This window comes from Mauremys reevesii, linkage group 1 (assembly GCF_016161935.1).
Source record: "Mauremys reevesii isolate NIE-2019 linkage group 1, ASM1616193v1, whole genome shotgun sequence".
Taxonomy (NCBI): domain Eukaryota; kingdom Metazoa; phylum Chordata; order Testudines; family Geoemydidae; genus Mauremys; species Mauremys reevesii.
Genome location: NC_052623.1, coordinates 330,143,715 through 330,164,708, shown reverse-complemented (window position 1 = coordinate 330,164,708; position 20,994 = coordinate 330,143,715). Strand labels below are relative to the sequence as shown.

General features: G+C 44.1%; 1 protein-coding gene across 3 annotated transcripts in view; it reads right to left on the bottom strand.

The window, feature by feature from the left end:
- The window catches only part of CELSR1 (cadherin EGF LAG seven-pass G-type receptor 1), a 273,070-nt gene that overhangs the window by 19,949 nt on the left and 232,127 nt on the right, over positions 1–20,994 (bottom strand). For all 3 annotated transcript variants that reach the window (XM_039515540.1, XM_039515523.1, XM_039515530.1), the window contains exons 20-24: positions 18,486–18,629; positions 16,593–16,794; positions 16,068–16,235; positions 13,583–13,709; positions 10,822–11,022 (exon numbers count right to left, since the gene is read on the bottom strand). In XM_039515540.1, the coding sequence (XP_039371474.1) occupies positions 10,822–11,022; positions 13,583–13,709; positions 16,068–16,235; positions 16,593–16,794; positions 18,486–18,629 (842 nt within the window). The remainder of the gene's footprint in view (positions 1–10,821; positions 11,023–13,582; positions 13,710–16,067; positions 16,236–16,592; positions 16,795–18,485; positions 18,630–20,994) is intronic.

Sequence of the window (20,994 nt, the reverse complement as noted above, 5' to 3'; positions counted from 1 at the left end):
TGCCCAACCCTCCCCTGGAGCAGAAGTGGGGACACCAGCAGTGCTGCTGGGTCGAGAACAGGTCCACTTGGAGAGTGCCCCACATTTGGAAAATCCTGTGCACCACCTCTGGCTGCAGTGACCACTCATGCTGAGAGGAGAAGTCTCGGCTCAGCCGATCTGCCCGAGAGTTCCAGATGCCCTGTAAGTGGTGGGCTTCCAGGTAAATATTGTGGGCTATGCAGAAGTCCCACAGTCTGATGGCTTCCTGGCAGAGGGGTGAGGAATGGGCCATGCCTTGCCTGTTGATGTAGAACATCGAGGTTGTTTTGTCTGTGAGAACCCTGACCACTCTTCCCACCAGCTGTGAGTGGAATACCACACATGCCAGACAGACCACCGTGAGCTCCTAGACATTTATGTGCAGGGCACCTTGGGTCTGAAGGTTTTCCACATGGGCTCCCCACCCCAGGTCCGATGCACCAGACACCAGATGGGGTCGACCCCTGAACAGGACCCCTTGGAGCATGTTCCCTGGGGAGGACCACCATCGCAGGGAGGCTACCACCAGTTCGGGCATAGTGAGGACTTTGTCCATCCTGTCTCTGGACTGGGAGAATACCAAGGCCAACCAGAGCTGGAGGGGCTGCATCCTGAGTCTGGTGGGACGAACCATGTACGTGCATGCCAACACATGACCCAGGAGTTGGAGGCACGCTCTGGCTGTGGTCACGGGGAACCTTGTGACAGTGTTGATGAGCTCCCTCAGGGTTTCGAATCTGTCTGGTGGGAGGGAGGCTCTGGCCGACGTCGCGTCCAGAATTGCCCCAATGAACTCTATGCACTGCACTGCAACTAACATGGACTTGGCATTGTTTACCAACAGGCCCAACATGGCGCACGTGGACAGGAGGAGTGATACAGGAGGAGTGTACCTGTGACCTGGAACTGCCCTTGACCAGCCAGTCATTGAGATAGGGAAAGATCTGGACCCCCTGACATCTGAGGTAGGCCGCTATCACATACATGCACTTTGTGAAAACCCTGGGAGTTGTGGACAGGCCAAACGGGAGGACAGTGAACTGGTAGTGTTCCTGCCCAACCGTGAAATGGAGGAAATGTCTGTGTCCTTCGAATATATGAATGTGGAAGTACACATCCTGTAGATCAAGGGTGGCACATCAGTCCCTGGGATCCAGGGAGGGGATGACGGAGGCCAGAGAAACCATGTGAAACTTGAGCTTTACCATGTATTGGTTCAGACCTCGCAGGTCCAGGATGGGCCTGAGCCCCCCTTTGGCCTTCGGGATAAGGAAATAGCGGGAGTAGAACCCCTTGCATCTGAACTCCGCTGGCACCACCTTCACCACTCCTAAGCCAAGGAGCCGCCTCACCTCCTGTTCAAGTAGGCTCTTGTGAGAGGGGTCCCTGAAGAGGGATAGTGATGGAGGGTGGGTGGTTGGGGGGTAGATGTACACTGGAGGGTGTAGCCCCGGGAGATGGTGTTGAGGACCCATCGGTCTGAGGTCAGCCATGACCACTCCAGGAGAAAAGCACACAACCAGTTGGAGAAAGGAGATTTTATTGCAGGTGGATCCCTGGTATGAACTGGTAAGTCGCCCCTGGGCGTCCCATCAAAACTTTCCCCCCCGGTTACCCTTAGAGGGCCCAGGCTGGGGCGCAGGCTGGGATTGCCTTTGCGGGCGCTTTTTATAGTCCCTTGACTTTTTATAAGGGGGCTCATATCTAGAGAGGGTGGCCTGACTGGGAGCCTGCTGCGGTTTGAACTTGGTCCTGGCCAGGGACTGTGATGAGTGGTGGCATCAGGAGTGATGCCGACCGTGAGATCGTGATCCCGGCATAGAGGAGTGGGACTGCTGGCGATCGATGCCTGGGGCTGCAGGAGCGGTGCCGTGGCAGGGACCTCGAGCAAGACGAAGAACGGGAACGGCATCAATGCCCATACCGCAAGGGGCTACAGTAGCTTCTTGGAGACAACGACCTCCAGTGCTGTCTGTCCTGGTCTCCACGGGGCACGCTCTCCTCACGAGGTCTACGTTCCCTCCAGGCGAAGCGGTGCCTGGAACTCCTGCCATTGGTACCCAGACAGACAACCTGGTGGGGGATGACAGGGACCAGCGCAGACTGTGCACGGGCCGGTCACTGAGTGGGGAATGGCGTTGGGAACCTTCCCTCAACCATGTGCGGTACCATCCAGGCAGCAACTGCGGGGGTCCGAGCGGTAGCTTGCCTCTGGACCGGGAAGCTGACGACGGCGGTGCTACCGGTACCGGCAAAGACATAATGTCTTGAGCTGCCTGCAGGGCCTCCGGCATGGAGGGCACCTGAATGTGGCCACTGGCGTTCAGGGAGGCCGGCTCGAAGTGGGCTGGGCTACTCTGCTTAACTTGAGGCAGAGGCCGCGAGGCCGATGGGGACCGAGAGCTGCCCAACGCGGGTCTACTCTCTCCCCCAGTCTTGCTTGGGTGCCTTGGCGGAGAAGACCTGTTTTTCGCCTTTTTTGAGGGTCCCATGGATGGGGAGCAGTGCCGACTGGTGGATGGCACCGTTGGGTCGCCGCGCACCAATGCTGCGGTGCTCAGTGCTGACTCAGAGCGGCGCAGCGGTGTTGGGGTCAGGGCCGACTCCATCAAAATGGCTCAGAGCTGAATGTCCTGCTCCTTCTTGGTCCGAGGTTTGAAGGGTCTGCTAATCCTGCAGCGATTGCTGAGGTTGGTTTCCCCCAGACAGCATAAACAGTCCTTGTGCAGATCACTCATGGGCATAAGCCATTTGCAAGTGTCACACGACTTAAAGCCCGGGGCATGCCCCGACCCGGGCGCACTTAACTAATTCTAACTAAAACTACTTTCCTTTTTCAAACTACAGGCACTGCTAACTATGAACTAACAGCGTCCACGAGGGAAAGCTACAGCCGTGCTGGAGCAGAGCCGTTCTGAAGCACCTTCACTAACGGCAGGAAGAAACTGAGGAGGGGGGAGCGCACCATGGCGGCACCACTCCAAGGGTCGCTAGGGGCGCTCCCCTACGGGTACTGCTAAGGGAAAAACTTCCGGCACCGGTGCACGTGGCGAGCACACACACACCTACTGTGGAATACACATGAGCAATCACTCGAAAATAAACAGCATTTTTTGCAGAAGCAAGGCATGGAGTGTCCACTACTTTTAATAGTTTAAGATTCACAAAACCAAGATGGAAGCCAAGAGGACAAAAGTTTCTTAGCAAGGCTGCTGATTGCAACCTCTGACTTTTGGCTCCATTTCACACTCAGAGGGATCATATAGATCAGCCCCCTGACTATGTAATACATACACAATGGCAGAGTCAGATGGATTCAACAAAACAGGCTTAGCTGCCACATGAACACAACCACAGATGGCACATTAGGGCTTTATGGGGCTGATGGATCCCTACTCTTACGCCAATCTACAACTAAAAGCTCCCAAGACAGCTACATAAGTTCTACATATACTTCCCTAATCACCATAGGGCCTAAGAACCTTCTAATGGTGCCCTAAGTGATGTGGCTAACATCTGCCATGTGAAGTTTATTCTCTCTCACACCCTCTCCCCAGGGGGAGGATTGTGTGTGCAGTGGACTGTTTTGTTTTGGTAGGGCTTTGTTATGGTTCTGGTTTTTTTTAATGTGCATGCTGTGTTTATACCAGAGCAGTCTAGGTTGAAGACGTGTGCCTTGCACAGGAGTGGAAGGTGATGAGGTTTGTGATGGTTCTGAGTTCCTGTGGGAGATCATCCCTTAGTCTTGGGGTATGTCTACACTACCCACCGGATCAGCGGGTAGCGATCTATCTATTGGGGATCGATTTACTGCATGTAGTGTAGATGTGATGAATCGATCCCGGATTGCTCTCCCATCGACTGCTGAACTCCAGCAGTGTGAGAGGCGGAAGCAAAGTCGACGGGGGAGCCACAGCCGTCGATTCAGTGCCGCAAGGATGTGAAGTAAGTGTAGACCAGGCCTTGGACTGGACCCTGAGAAAGCTCTGCCCCTGCACTAATGAGCTTTACCCATGTGGTAGAAAGTTCCATTATGCCTGAGGAATGCAGTTACTGGCCACAGTCTTCATCCCAGATCCCAGTGCGATCTATGCACTTGTAAAAGTAAGTCTTACCTCTCTCTGAGGCACTGTCTTCTCAGTTAAAGGTACATAAGCTTAGTAAGTAGAAGAAGGAAAAAATACCCCATGCAAGAGCTTGCATTAGATTAATGCACCACTAAAAAACCACTTAGGCCTAAGGTGAATTTCACCCAAAGGACCTTGGATATCATAGTTAATTTTCCAATGGTGTACAATTGGGGTCTATGCATGCCAACCCCAATTGCAAGTTCAATTTTTGGAAGGTGGGTGAAAGTTTATAGAATGAATAACAACTCATTGGGGAAGTCTAGGTTGGATATTAGGAAACACTTTTTCACTAGGAGGGTGGTGAAGCACTGGAATGGGTTACCTAGGGAGGTGGTGGAATCTCCTTCCTTAGAGGTTTTTAAGGTCAGGCTTGATGAAGCCCTGGCTGGGATGATTTAGTTGGGGATTGGTCCTGCTTTGACCAGGGGGTTGGACTAGATGACCTCCTGAGGTCCCTTCCAACCCTGGTATTCTATAATTCATAATGAATGCTGACAGAAAGGGTATTAAGTATAAACTAAAAAGGGCTACTGATCTGACCCAATGACTATACTAAGGGTCATAGTTTGAAACTGAGATATTGGTAATTAAGCTAATTGGTGGGGCAGATAATGAGGAGATGGTCTATTCCACCCATCACACCCTTTTCTGACCCCTTAAAAAAAAGACTTCAAAGAACAAAAATATGGACCTTTGGGGGATTCCCTTGGGACTGGCTAATAGGCCGCTGCTTCACTCCTGAGACTCTGCCCATTGTTGGTGAACCTTAAGGATCTTCGGAGACATCCAGACCCTCAACAGGGCAGTGAAGATGCCTGACCTTCACCAGCAATGACCACAGATTGATACATGTGAGATTTAGCTCTGTTCAACCTAAGAAGGACTCATGAAAGTGAGAGATCTGCCAAGACTAGCCAGATGTTAGCCAAGTAAGCCCCAGAGCAACATCCATCATGAATGAGCTGCTAATCCAGAGCATGCATCAATGACCGACCAGCCGCCTTGATCCTGTGAATTTACAGAAAGCTGTATTTCCCCCCACCTTTACTGTCCTATCTCTCCTCCCCCTTTTTTCTGTCTGTTTGGCCAAAGGGAAATAATCATAAGAACCCAGAGCTGAGTTAAAAATCCAACAACAGAACTAACACCTTTTTCCCTACTAAGAAAGAGTGTTTGATAATACAAGGGACTCTATCCGATATCCTCTGAAAAGTTTTGATTAAGATTGGTTTGCATAACCACTCAATTTTAATTTCAAAACCTTTATTCTTTGTTTTGGATTCTTTCTGTTCTGTACATCACAATCAATACATTTTCGGATCCTGGCATGACCTTTCTAACTTGTTTGCCATGGGTCTCAGCAGGCCGAAGTCTCTGTACTGAGAACCCTGAAGCATATCTAACTGTTCATGTTGAATAGTGACAGGGTCATGGTAACACTTTTGACTTTCTCTCTTTGACCCCTCACATCAAATTCCATCAAATTTAATACACCAAGGACTGCTGAAAGTTTAGCCCTCAAAAGAAAAAGCTTTAGCTATATTAACAGAGGTGTGGTTCTTTATGCTTCCATTGGCACATATCTGTGCAGGCTGCAGCACTGAAACTCTGCCTTTTTCAGGTAAGGAACAGAGAAAATAAATCATTGTCTGTCTATCAATAGTCCACGGGGGATTAAAAAGCTCTCCCTCAAATGTGATTGTTCGTTTACAGAAACCCATAAAAGCCAGGCCCAGTGCCAGCCCCTTAGTATTATTTGTGCTCCAACATTCTTTTTCTTTTTATGTTCATCAGTGCATGACTCGTTAGACAACTCTCATTCCACACAGACAGATGAATGATTGCCTCAAACACACATAGCTTACAGTTCTCCCTGCTTCTTAAATTGACTGGGGAGGTTGCAAGGAGTGGCCTTACATGATATAAAATGTATTCTCTAACTTAAAAAGACTTTTTAAGATGGCTTAAGGTTAAGGCTGTTACAGTAAATTATAGTAACTGAATCACGGAGAGGAAAATGAAAAGGGTGGTCATGTCCCTGACACAATGGACATTGCAGTATGAAAATACCAGGAAGTAATACTGATGGTATTAACAATGCTTCTGAAGTAAGCTGCTAAAAATGAGCTAGTCTACTCTTTTTATATCAATTAACTTGGCACTTAGTTTACAAAAACTAATTGTAAATGAGGGGGGTTTCTAGTGGGGTCCTTCAGGGATCTGTTTTTGGCCCACTGCTGTTCAATATCTGTATCACTGATCTAGAAGAAAATATAAAAACATTGCTAGTAAAATTTGTAGATGACACAAAAATTGGTGGAGTGGTAAATAATGATAGAGAAAGGCCAGTTATACAGACCGATCTGGATCACTTGGGTAAGGGGCTTATCTGAGCAACATGCATTATAATACAGCCAAATGCATGGTCACACTTCTAGGAATAAAGACTGTAGGTCACACTTGTAATGGGAGACAAGAATGCAGTGATGCTGGAAAGGAATTGGCAGTAATGGAAGATAACCAACTGAACATGAATTCCCAGTGTGATGCCGTAATAAGAAGGCTAACACAATTCTTGGATGTATAAGCCAGGAAATATGAAGTAGGAGGAGGGAAGTCATATTACCTCTGTATATAATATTAGTGATATCACTATTAGAATAGCGTGTCCAGCTCTGGCATCCACACTTTAAAAAGGGATGTTGAAAAACTGTAAAGGATTCAGTAAAGAGCTACAAGAATTATTTGAGGTCTGAGAAAACATGCCTCATATAGCGAGAGACTCAATAAGCTCAATCTATTTTGTTTATCCAAAAGAAGGGTAAGAAGTGACTTGATCATGATCTGGAAGCATCTAAAGGAGGAAGAGATTTCTGACAGTAGATACCACTTTAATTTAGCAGAAAATGCATAATAAGATGCAATTGCTGGATGCTTAAACTAGACAAATTTATACTAGGTGCAAATTTTTAATGGCAAGAGTACATTGTAATCACTTACTTAGATATCAGAGAGGTAGCCATGTTAGTCTGGATCTGTAAAAGCAGCAAAGAGTCCTGTGGCACCTTATAGACTAACAGAAGTTTTGGAGCATGAGATTTCGTGGGTGAATACCCACTTGACATGCATCCGACGAAGTGGGTATTCACCCACGAAAGCTCATGCTCCAAAACTTCTGTTACTCTATAAGGTGCCACAGTACACTTACTTAGGCCTGGTCTACACTATGCGTTTAAACCGAATTTAGCAGCGTTAAACCAATTTAATCCTGCACCTGTCCACACAATGAGGCCCTTTATATCGATATATAGGGCTCTTTAAACCGGTTTCTGTACTCCTCCCCGACGAGAGGAGTAGCGCTGAAATCAGTATTGCCATGTCGGATTAGGGTTAGTGTGGCCGCAAATTGACGGTATTGGCCTCCGGGCGGTATCCCACAGTGCACCACTGTGACCGCTCTGGAAAGCAATCTGAACTCGGATGCACTGGCCAGGTAGACAGGAAAAGCCCCGCGAACTTTTGAATTTCATTTCCTGTTTCCCCAGCGTGGAGCTCTGATCAGCACAGGTGGCGATGAAGTCCCAAATCCAAAAAGAGCTCCAGCATGGACCATACGGGAGATACTGGATCTGATCGCTGTATGGGGAGACAACTCTGTTGTATCAGAGCTCCGTTACAGAAGACGAAATGACAAAGCATTTGAAAAAAATCTCCAGGCTATGATAGACAGAGACCACAGCAGGGACTCAGCACAGTGCTGCGTGAGAAGCGTAACGGAAAGCCAAAGAATCAAATGGATGCTCATGGAGGGAGGGAGGGGGTACTGAGGACTCCAGCTATCCCACAGTCCCCGCAGTCTCTGAAAAGCATTTGCATTCTTGGCTGGGCTCCAAATGCCTGAAGGGTCAAAAATATTTTCCCGGGTGTTTCAGGGTGTATGTCATCAATTTACACCTTCCCCCGCCCCGAAAGAAAAGGGAAAAAAAATTGTTTCTCGCCTTTTTTCAATGTTACCCTATGTCTACTGCATGCTGCTGGTAGACGGGGTGCTGTGGCGCTAAACAGCAGCATCCTCTCCTCTCCCCGGTGGCAGACGGTACGGTACAAAAGGACTGGTATCCGTCCTTGTCATCATCCTGTGAGTGCTCCTGGCTGGCCTCAGTGAGGTCGGCCGGGGGCGCCTGGGTAAAAATAGGAATGACTCCTGGTCATTCCCAGCAGATGGTGCAGAACGGCTGGTAACCGTCCTCATCATAGCAACTGGGGGCTGAGCTCCATCAGCCCCCCTCCCCCCCCCGTGATGTCTAAAGAAAAGATTCTGTACTGCCTGGACTATCATAGCAGCGGGATGCTGGTCTCCTCCCCCCGCCCCACTTTAATGTCCTCCCTGGACTATCATAGCAGCTGGAGGCTTCCTCTCCCTGATTTTATCTCACTAAAAAGTCAGTGTTTCTTATTCCTGCATTCTTTATTACTTCATCACACAAATGGGGGGACAATACCACGGTAGCCCAGGAGGGTTGGGGAAGGAGGGAAGCAACGGGTGGGGTCGTTGCAGGGGCACCCCCTAGAATGGCATGCAGCTCATCATTTCTGTGGGATCTCTGGGGCTCTGACACGGAGCGGCTGTGCTCTCTGGTTCTCTAGTACACTTGCCCCATATTCTAGACTGGACTGACTATTTTTAGACAAAACATTGGAAGGGAACGACCCCCGGGGAGTCATTCCCATTTTTGCCTATGCGCCCCCGGCCGACCTCAGCGAGGTCGGCCAGGAGAACCCATGATAGCAGCAGACAGTATAGAATGACTGATAACCGTCATCTCATCGCCAATTTACAATGGCAGACGGTGCAATATGACTGGTAACCGTCTCTGGTATCTTGCAAAGGCAAACGAATGCTACTGTGTAGCAGTGCAGTAACGTGTCTGTCAGCAGCATCCAGTACACATACAGTGACAGTGACAAAAGGCAAAACGGGCTCCATGATTGCCATGCTATGGCATCTGCCAGGGCAATCCAGGGAAAAAAGGCATGAAATGATTGTCTGCCTTTGCTTTCCCGGAGGAAGGACTGAGTGACGACATTTACCCAGAATCACCCGCGACACTGTTTTTGCATTGGGATCTCAACCCAGAATTCCAATGGGCAGGGGAGATTGCAGGAACTATGGGATAGCTACGGGATATCTACCCACAGTGCAACACTCCGGAAATCGATGCTAGCCTCGGTACATGGACGCACACCGCCGAATTAATGTGCTTAGTGTGGCTGCGTGCACTCGACTTTATACAATCTGTTTTACAAAACCGGTTTATGTAAAATCGGAATAATCCCATAGTGTAGACATACCCTTAGAGACATGATAGAGAATCTACCACCTGAAGTCTTTAAATCAAGACCACGTATCTTTCTAAAATATATGCTATGGTCCCAACATAAGTTATGGGCTTGATGCAGAAGGTACTGGATTAAGCTCATTGGCATGTATTATGCAAGAGGTCAGACTAGATGATCACAATGGACCCTTCTAATCTTAAAATCTACATGTCTTTTGTACTTCTCTCCCCTTGGACAATGAAAAATCAATGCAATCAGCTTCACTTGTGTTTATAGCTAGCTTCTCTCTCAAGTTACTTATCTGGGATTTAGAGTAAAGGCTGTTTAAAAAGATATGTTTCCAACAGAACTTTCCAATAATATTTGCGGAACATTTCTAATGATCTTAATTGTAAAAGCTTGTTTGTATGATTTTATATTCTTTTCACTGCAACTCCATGCCCCATCTGTATGTTGGCTGTTTATGCAGACTACTAGTTCTCTGGTCCAGGAACCTTGCCTTCTGCCTGTCTGCACTGAACCCAGTACACTTTGGATGCCATTAATAAATAATAATAATAGCTACATAAAAATGGCTACAAATGAGGCACTGATTATAAAACATGAAAATGTCACGTATATTGTATTTCCCCCATTCACAGTTTTAATCCAGGTTGTGTCTCCTCATGCACACTGGCCACTGCAGGAGAAGCCTGTACTAAGCTATAAAAATATTAATGCTGTTCCAAAGCCAGAAACCACTGTGAATGGAGAAAACAGTGCTAGGCAATGGGTTTCCCTGTGGTGCCAGGAGGTAGCAAGCTCCCTGTGCCGGGCAATTGGCTTCTCCAGCATGACCGGTGTCAGCGTGGGACATGGACCCTGCTCCTGCATAGCACAGCTGCTTGGTGACATGCCTTTCTGCACTAGGAGCTTCTGTGTGGACTTGTAAAGGAGTCTGTTCTGCACAGTACTGAAGCGATAAAGTGAGGCAGAACATTATCAGGCACAACAAAAGGAGGAAATCAGTATGTTCAGGGTTCAATTCTTATGTCACATTTGCCCTTTGGGGGGGCAGTTTTCATTTGTTAAGTGGGGGAAAAACATACATTGGGATGGTCTATCTAATGGGACTACTATTCATCCCAGTGAGTGGTGTATAAAAAGCTGTAAGCTTCATACTAATGAAACCGTAGTGCTGCCTCCAGCCCCCCCAAAAAAGGAAAAAGAAAAAGTGAAATAGATAACAAATGATCAAAACTTCGGTGTGAACACTCTATTTACAGCTTTACACAAAGCTTCAGTAATTGAACGGCAGCTGGTATCCCAAAAGCACTGAACTGTCTCTTACCGGGTTTTCTGTCTGGTTGATTCCAATAAGAAAGACCAATTCCGAGAAGAAAAGGGCAGCCACCAGGTTTTTGTGAATGCTGTGCAGGTTTGAACGCAGTGTTCGGATCAGAACTAGCAGTATGAAGGTCATCAGCAAAGCCACCAGTGAGATGGATACAGTCGTGTAAGTTACTATCTTCAGAGGAAGCACCTCGCCATTCTGTGGAGTGACAGATTAAAAACATCTCTGTGAAGGTTTCCTTCTAATTATGTTTTTTGTCTGATGTGATTCCTTAGGGGGAAAAAATCTAACCTTTACCTAATATCCAGCCAGCAGATTTACTACAGAACAGATAGAAGTGGGGACTCAACCTCTTGAGCATGAAGAAAATGTATCATAAGCCCTTTTAAAAGTCAGGTAAACTTAACTCACTCTGGGGATTAAAAATACAAAACCACCATTCAGTGAATTTCAAACTACCGAACCAGTTTTACTTTTGTCCTGATTTACAGCTTCCTGAAGAAAATCAGTGTTAACAGGAAATCACTTTGTGCCAAGCAAGAACCCCTCAAGATAGTAAATTAAAAACTAACTCTTTTAAAACTGGCATTTTCACAAGATCTGTACTGTAGGTTTTCAACTGACAAGTGTTGTTTTGTGCACTGTGGAGAATACTGATGTGAATCTGGCTTCTGGATTTAAGTAAAATCTATGCTTAAATATAGATAACTACAGTACAATCATATTTAGAAAGATAAACATGAGTCTCTACTTTTATGACACTGTAATTTCTTAGGTGGGAACTGAGAATTTTCATGAGCTTTGCATTAGTGGTTAGTTTGTCACATTTGACTCTCTGTGGAGGAAAGCAAAACAAGGCCGTCTTTATGTCCAAACCTTGCTTAGCTTCCTCCTGTAAGTATTGCCAGCAAACAAACAAAGCAAACAATTGGAACCAGGACATTATATTTCATAGATGGCATTTCACCCAGAAAGATTGCAAGGGTTTTAACTAACTTTAACCGAGATGATCTTTTGTGCTGGGGAGAGGGCTCACAAATCTGCATGGAAAAATATGAGTCCCTATGGAGAAGGGGAAAAGGCTAACAAGATGCTCCCTCCCTCCAGCCATTTTCCCTTGCTCCAAAGATCAACATGGCCCCCAGACTGACCAGGAGTAGGCAGGCATTAGACAGCACACACTCTTTACTTGAGCGGCAGTAACTCTGTGGCTCCCCTCTGCACTCACAGAATGCAGCAGGACGTCATCACCAGAGACAGTGGACTGCCAGTCTTGCTCTGCTGCTATGGCTTGGGGAGGGGGAGGCATGATGGGGTGGGGCGTGGATGTAGGGCAATACAGAGTGGGTACACAGGGTTGAGAGCAAGGATCCAAATAATCACAAGACCTCCATTGCCTTTTTGGGCCCTGTTGTCTGCCTGCCCTGGACCCTATCTGCTCCACAGACTGTGTGGGGAGAGTTACAGACACTGAAGTTTCAGTGGACCTGTTAAGTTCATGCATTTGTTTGTTCCCATTTATGTATTTCTGGATGAGGGTAGCATGTGTACATTTCTACATAAGGACCACTCACATATCTATAAAGCGCAGCCACCTGTGGTGTGGGAAGAAGTCTTCATCCTTATCATAGAATCATAGAATATCAGGGTTGGAAGGGACCTCAGGAGGTCATCTAGTCCAACCCCCTGCTCAAAGCAGGACCAATCCCCAACTAAATCATCCCAGCCAGGGCTTTGTCAAGCCTGACCGTAAAAACCTCTAAGGAAGGAGATTCCACCACCTCCCTAGGTAACCCATTCCAGTGCTTCACCACCCTCCTAGTGAAAAAGTTTTTCCTAATATCCAACCTAAACCTCCCTCACTGCAACTTGAGACCATTACTCCTTGTTCTGTCATCTGCCACCACTGAGAACAATCTAGATCCATCCTCTTTAGAAACCCCTTTCAGGTAGTTGAAAGTAGCTATCAAATCTCCCTCATTCTTCTTTTCTACAGACTAAACAATCCCAGTTCCCTCTGCCTCTCCTCATAAGTCATGTGCTCCAGACCCCTAATCATTTTTGCTGCCCTCCGCTGGACTCTTTCCAATTTTTCCACATCCTTCTTGTAGTGTGGGGCCCAAAACTGGACAAAGTACTCCAGATGAGGCCTCACCAATGTAGAATGAAGGGGAATGATCACGTCCCTCGATCTGCTGGCAATGCCCCTACTTATACCCAAAATGCCGCTAGCCTTCTTGGCAACAAGGGCACACTTATGAGACTGATTAAAGCAAAAAAAACATGTCTCATAGTGAGACACTCAAGGAGCTCAATCTATTTGGCTTAACAAAGTGAAGATTAAGGGGTGACTTGATCACGTCTATACGTATCTACATGGGGAACAAATATTTGATATCAGGCTCTTTAGTCTATCAGACCATGGTATAACAAGACCCAAAGCAGCCTTTTCTGAACTGAGAAGGAACCTGCACCCACTGCCCCCACTCCACAGCATTCTAATTTGTGGTCTTCTGCATTAATTTTTAGTCCAGAACAACATTTTTATGACCATGTAATAAACTCAATGAGAATATGGATGTATGCCTCACTGCAGCAGCACTGGCAGGCACCACAAGAATACATTTCTGACATGCTGTTGGCTTTGTTTGCAGGAGAGCAAAGAAGGAATTAACCAGTTGGGGGAAAGCTCTTAAATCACACCTGAGGCCCCTTAAAAACACCTTAGCCCGGCAGCTGCATGAGTGTGGCCACTCACCTCTCGTTTTGAAATGTCCATTAGCACTGCAAAGCTGGTCATGTGATTGCACTGGCAAGAAACATGGCTCTGGTTTCTGGAAAAAAGCTCACACCCCTTGGAGGACCAGCCTCCAGTCCCACCAACTCTGTTGAATGAAGAAAGCACAAGTAAAATTATAAACTTTTATTGTTCTAGAGCATCCCTACATGACCACTTCCTCCTTTCACACCTCACCCCATCAATGATATTAATCACTAATGCAGCTCTCAGTTTCAGACTACTGGGGACAGCATCCTAGACAAAGATGAACATTGGCAGCCTTCAGTGCATTAATTTATTGGGACACTATCACTCTGAAATCTAGTCAGTTTCAAAAGCTGAGTCAGAAATGGTTTCAGATATAACGTGCATCCCCAAGTCCCACTGCCCAGTTTTTGTGGCAAAACAAAGTGATGTCACTTGTGCAAAGTAAACAAACTGAAAATAATGAGAAATATATTTTCACCTTTAATTTCTCAGTCATCTTAGGTATTGTTTCACCTATGATTGTTACAAGTATTTTCAAACAGAAGTGTGAGATTTTAAACTGTGTTCTTTTAAAATCAGATTGGAGAAAATATGACAAAACACATTACAGAGAACAATATTCTATATCGAGGGATATCCTGCATCAGCACCAGAGAGGATCAGATAACCCAACAAGGCTCTCTCATTCCACCAGGTGTAACTCCTCTGACTTCAGGGATGAATTTGTCCTGAAACCTATTACTCTATTCTGTAAAAATTATGAACAACAAATATTACTGCATTCATTTCAAAGGCTTCTAGTTAGATATTTTAACTGGTTTTTCCATTTGGCAATATAATATTTTACCTGTGTTTTTAAGATAACTAGCCCCTTGAAACATACTTAGCTTACTTAAAATTCTTTTGTTACAAGAAATTATAAAGCCAATGAACAAAGTTGGTTTTTAACGGCAACTGTGAAGAATAAGCCACAAAACAGACTGCAGTACCAATGAAGTAGTCAGCAACAAAAGAGGCAAAATATCAAACTATTTAAAACTACTGAATTATTTTAACTCGTACTATTACTGAAAAACTTTAGGAACATAGGAATTGTAATTCTCTTTTATGAGCTATTCACAGAAGCAATTGTTTAAGGTGTCAAGAAATTGCTTCTCTAAACTTAATTACTGCTGTTTTAGATTTTCATTGCCCCTTTGATCTCTCTCTGAAAAATGCACACTCAGTATGTTTTTCCTGAAAAAGAGACTATTATAATCCTATTAGTATATTTGTAATCTCATGATTTGGGACTTTAATTTTTTATATTTATATATTGATTTTAATACCTCAGATTTATTAAATGCTGAATGGGAACTTAACTCAACACAGAATGTTCATTCCTTTTTCCCACACCCTTAAAAGTATTTCAAAGAGGACTGCTCTTTATATTTTCATAATGTTGTAGAATCCCAAAATGCTTACACAACATAATATTGTTCATCGCATTCTCTGTATCTTTAAGGAATATTTGAGTTTTCAACTGGTCTCTTTACCAAATATGAAAGACTAGACTAGACTGAGAATATTTCTTCTTATTCTCTACTGCTTCCTTCCATGAAAGTCACATACAGAAACTGCTGCCTGATCATGATGGGCTGAAAGATGGACTGTGAAGGGGTCAAAGGTTCCGTAATAGACACGTCCCTTCCCACCCATCCCTTTCATTTTTCACAAAAACAAAGACAAATAAGCAATGGTCTACTGGAGGAAAGATAAGTTACTAGTAACTAGCACAATTGTCCTTGTGATCCACTTTTTATTTCAAAATGATATTTTGAGGTTAAATTGTGGTGTATGTAATTCAGTTTAATTTGTAATCTCATCAACCCTGTTTAAGAACCACATTTCCACTTGTTCTTGTATGAAGAACAGCTAGCCGCTATAATTGTACTCATATATAGCCAAATTGGGCTTGGTAATGCCCCAGAGAGTATGGGAAGGCACAGGGAGTCTCCTCTACTTTGCGCCCCTTCAACTGCAAGGGGGAGGATGGAACAATAGGCAAGGAACCCAGCAAGCAAATCCTCACCGAGATTTCCTTCCCAGAGCTCCTAACCAGGGGCTTTAACACAAGAGGGGAAAAGCTCACTCAGAGTTTGTAAAATCACTTGCTTTCCTGAGGCTAATATTTCATTGTGATAAGATATTGCAGAAAGTTACGCATCCTGCAGTGAGAGTTTGTTAGAAAGCCACATTTTTAGAGGATTATCCTTTTGTTCTCAGGAGATATTCTAATTACTTTTATATTGATAATGCCTAGTGGAAAGTGACTTCATGTCATTATTCCCAGACTGCCTACATGAACAAACTAAGAAAAAAAGGGCTCATCTTCTTCTTCTACAGTGCCTCCTTCTCCACCTGAACTTCTGAAACCTGCACTGCAATGGCATGGCATGGCTCCCTTCCAAAATACTAAAGAAGTCACCAAACGTACATGACTGAGTGGTTCCAGAACACACAGACTGGCTTAGTTCTCTCCTCTGTTTCCAGCATGGCGTATTCAAGTATAATGGGCTTTTCCAGGAGGTTTGGTACAGGTTCCCCATCACTATGAATGGTGGTGCTCACAATGGGCGTGTTAATGATGGGTCGATTAGGTAACCTGTGGAAATAAAGCAAAGTTGCAAAAAGATTTCAACATTAACATACAACAGCCCAATTTTGCAGCTACTGCATATGAGTGTCGCAATCAAGGAGCTGTCATGGCTGCACAATCAGAACCCAAGGTGGCTACATTTCTCAGACCTAGCACTGCTGATCTGGTTGCTCTCACACTTCAGTCTCAAATATCTAGAACAAGAGAAGGACAGATCTCCAGACAATTACTTTTACAGTAACAATGGATTACAGCTGATAACTGAGAAGTATAATTGTAACATAATAGCACCACTGACCATCTAGCATTCAAAGCAAGTCAGAAGGATTCTATGAGTTTTTCATAGATGTGTATAAAGTTTACCTTAAGCTTCTTCTGTCAGGATCGTAATGCTCAGGTAAAAGTTGTCCTAGAGATCGGTATATAATCACCATAGCAACAGCATACTGGTTAGACTCATCTGGGTTTCGCTTCTTTCTCTTTGTAAGTGCATTCTCAGGGTTTAAAATACCGTTATCTGGCTTAGAGGATATTTTTTGGTTTGATGGCTTCATTGTAGGTGCCACTACAAAATCAACACAAACATTCAAGTCTAACTCTTTCCCCATAAGTTTGGGCTATCATTTAAACGGATGTTTACAGTTCGTTACCTACTTTAACATTCGTGCCCAGGTAACTTAAGATGCTCAGCACTGAGCACATTTTTGAGACCATGTTTCAGGATACTTTATCTGACTATATTGCATACTATAATCATACAATTGAAAATCAAGTAACAACAGAAGCATCTTTCTATCTAGTTAGAAAATGAGCAGTTCTGGGGCTAAAACAGGCACATACATTTAAATAAGATGTGCAGTTTAAGGAGAAATATTAAAACCCATGTATATTATCCTTCTTATGCTGCATGCACCATGCAAGATTTACAGTACATTGTGTGCCTTTCCGGACTGCAACAGTAATGGGCCACAGAGTTTTTACTTTAAATTGGCACCTCCACATGATCTTCAAATTTTGGCAGTATCTCTTAATACCATTTGCTTTCCCCTTACAGAAAAGAGACAGATAGCATAAATTTATTACTTATAAGAAAAATCTTCATTACAAATGTATTACCTTATATATTATTTATTTTATACTGATCTATTTTTATATTGAGGATATTCAGCCATACATAATGTTTGACACTTTTAATGATTCCATTGGGCTACTCTCTCTGTCTGTGTTGACCTTGTCTTATGGTTTTATCTCAACTTTCTTCAGATGTCTCAAAGGCAGAACTCTGCATCTTTGTAAGAGGTACTTTCAAACATATCCTTAACCTGCCTGTTTCAGTCAGAGCTTCTATTTGCCTTTGCTGTCTGTTAACTTGGCACCATCCTCAATTCTGGCCTCTCCATCTTTCATACCATGTTGTCTGTAAATCTGTCTTTCACATGCTCTGCTCATCTGTGCCACCACTGACTGTTTCTGCCGAAATTCTCACTCATGCCTTCACGGGAGACCAGGTGCATCTAATGTCCACAGTTTTCACTTACATACTGTGCATTTTATTGAGTTCCTAAAGAAACAGGGCCATGTTCCTGCTATTTTGGGGCGAATAAGAAACAACTTCCCTGTCTGGAATGAACAGCTCATCTCTGAATACAAGTTTTCATTAACAATGATGTTTGAAGGGTTCCTGATACGATGATTTGCGGTATCTTCCCTTCCAGAATAGATACAAAAAATGACAGATCATCAAACTGTCAGGTGTAAATACTACAAAAATCTGAGCTGTGCGGTTTTCAGAGACTCGTCTAGCCCTAGAACATATGTCAGTCTGTAAGAATTTCCCCAACTCGGGCAGGCTGACAAGATATGACTGTACTAGGGCCAGCTATAATTTGGATGGATGTGCTGGGGAGCCTGTGGGTGGGGGGAGGCCATGAGTGATGCCAATAGTGCTAAAGGCCATTCCTGTGTAGAATAAATGACAGGACCATTTCTCTGCACAGTGACAGAGCAGTGTGAGGGGACTGATAAACAGGTATAGCAAGTTTCCCAGCCCAGCTTGCTCCCCTTAGTGCCCTGAAGACATTATGTCTTACAGGTCCACAGAGTCATTATATCTCTACATAAGATTCACTTAATGCATACAATTACCCCACCTCCGCCCCAGGACAATTCTGCCTCATAAGAGGCATAACTGATCCCTAAGAGTTGATTGGAAAATTACTATTGAAAGTTTCCAAAACGTCTGGAGTGATGTTTTACCTTTTCTATCTGAAGGTCTGAACAAAGTATCAGGGAACAAAACAGATGACTCCAAATCTTTAGGATAATCTTCTTTAATCCTGTCAAACCGTGGTATTTTAGCGCCCGTAAAATTAGACTTGTCAAAGATGTCAACAGCAATAACTGTGAAAAAAAAATTAAGTTCCTCATAATATTAACTTCATTTCAATCAAATATGGTATTATCCAAAAATGAAATTTTACCCACAGTTTAGAAAACCCATGGCATTAAGAAATTTGAACCAAAAAAACGCCAAATGTAATCTCAATAATTATTTTCAGTGATGACTGAAATCGTAGGTTCCAGCATTATTTCATATTTAGAGAATAAAAAAGGTATATGCAGTGCATATGTAACGGTTACAAATTTCACACACAAAACATATTTCATATTAGTAAAGTGCTATTCTGTCCTGAATGGCAGATTCCAACTCAACAGCCCAACTTCTTGTATGTGTTCAAATAGCCAGATCTGCTATTTCAAAAATGAGTTTTTACTATTTTTTCTCCTGTTTGTACAGCAGAAACAACACAACAAAGAAAATGAGCTGGATGCAATTTCTGTGCAAGATCAATGGCAGAGCCATACTCAGACATTTATCATTGCCCTTAATTGAGTTGCACATGTGTACCTGAGGTTAGAATCTGTGCTGCAGAATCTTTACTGCTGCTGATTATGAACAAACTGGAAAGACCCAGCTTCACTTTCATATTGCAGGTTATATGCAATGCTATAACTCTGTTTAAGCCTCACCCACCTAGTCTCTCTAATATCCCAGGCTAAGCATGCAAAGCTAGCAGGTAGAAAATGTATTTTTGCTAGCAAAAAGCAAATTTCTCTAGTGCTCATTGAGAGACAAATACGAAGTGGCAGTGTCAATTTTCAGAGTTAACTGCACTTTATGTGATCTTCTGTAAGAGTATAAAATGTAGACTTTTACATATAGCAGTGGGGAAGAAGGCTGGTAAGAGGGATGGTAGGAGGGACAAAAAGGAGGAATGCATAGGACTGGTAGTCAGGAAATATGGATTCTATTCCTAGCTTCATCATACATTTCCTGTATGGCCTTGGGAAAATCGTTGCCTCACTTTTTCTATATGTAAATTGTGGATAATAATACTTCCCTAGTTCACAGGAGTACTGTTTGTAAGATGGTTTAAAATCATTGGACAGGAGGTAATATAGCCTTGTATTATATTACATTGCCACTGAAGTGGAAATTACTTATTTTGTGTGTGTGAAATATTGTGTGGTGGTCAGCAACAGAAGAACATTGCTCTACAGAGTGCTGCAATATTATCCCCACTTGACAGGGACAAGTATGAGCTAGACATTTCAAAAGACACCTTTCAAAAACTATGTTAAAAAGTTATAATACTTCTACTGCTACTCACATACTAAAAGCCTGACCCCGTGGCTTAGCTTTAGTGTTTGACATGCAAACGAAGTGGGTTAGATTCCTAGCCTCAGTCTCTTGTTCCTTGGAGAGGTTAGGGATGAGAATATTTCTCAGCTCTCCCTCAGCCCTGCATTTCTAGCTATTCTGGGACTCATCTCCAGACCCTGTTCTGCAACTGCTAAAAGTTTTTATAGTTGTTTGGCTTGTAACTTGCAATTTTTAAAAATCTTACAAACTGCCAATTCAGGCATTTTAATAACAATTAAAATTGAGAAGCTGGAGCTGTGGAAGGTAACACTGTACCAGGCTCACTGCAAGTTTCTGTGTGAGGAAATGTGCAAGTTAAGCACTGCCAATTCCCATGCTTTCCCTAGTCCCTAAAGAATTCCCAGATAAGTTGTTAGTCAACCCTACTAATGCAGCGCTCACCTGGAAAAATTGCTCAAGAGAGAGAAAAAAAAGAAACTAGTCAGTACAGAATTGCCTTGCCCCTTAGAAGCTACATCCTTCTGACTTCAGGCAGAGCTGGTGAAAAATCAGATTTTTCATCCAGCAGGAAATTCAGACATTTTGAAATGAGTTGTCATGCCAAATTGGGATGAAAAGTGGAAATATCAAAACATTTCGAGGAAGAGAAATTTCAGAAAAATTTGCTTTGGAAACAGCAAATATTTCAACAATCAACACATTTTGTTTTAACAAGTGGTCTTGACCGATTCAACTTTAATCTGCTGCGCCCTGAGTTGCCACAGTGTGTCATCAGATTAGTAGTCTGAGCATTTTATGCCTCCATTCGCCTCTATGGGCAGGTCTCCCAGTCGGACTGCATTTCATATGATAATACACTGTGGTCATATGGCTCTCATGATGCACTGTGTCAGATCAACCACAGGGTTGAACATGGTGCCCCATGGGAGATGTAGTCTAGCCAGGGAGCCTGACCCATAGGGGAAAATGGGGGTATGAGACTCCTGAACTACAACACCTATAAGCAGGGCTGGCTCCAGGCACCAACAGAGGAAGCACATGCCTTTGGGCAGCACATGCTAAGGGGCAGCATTCCGTCCATTCTTGGGGCGGCACAGTCCG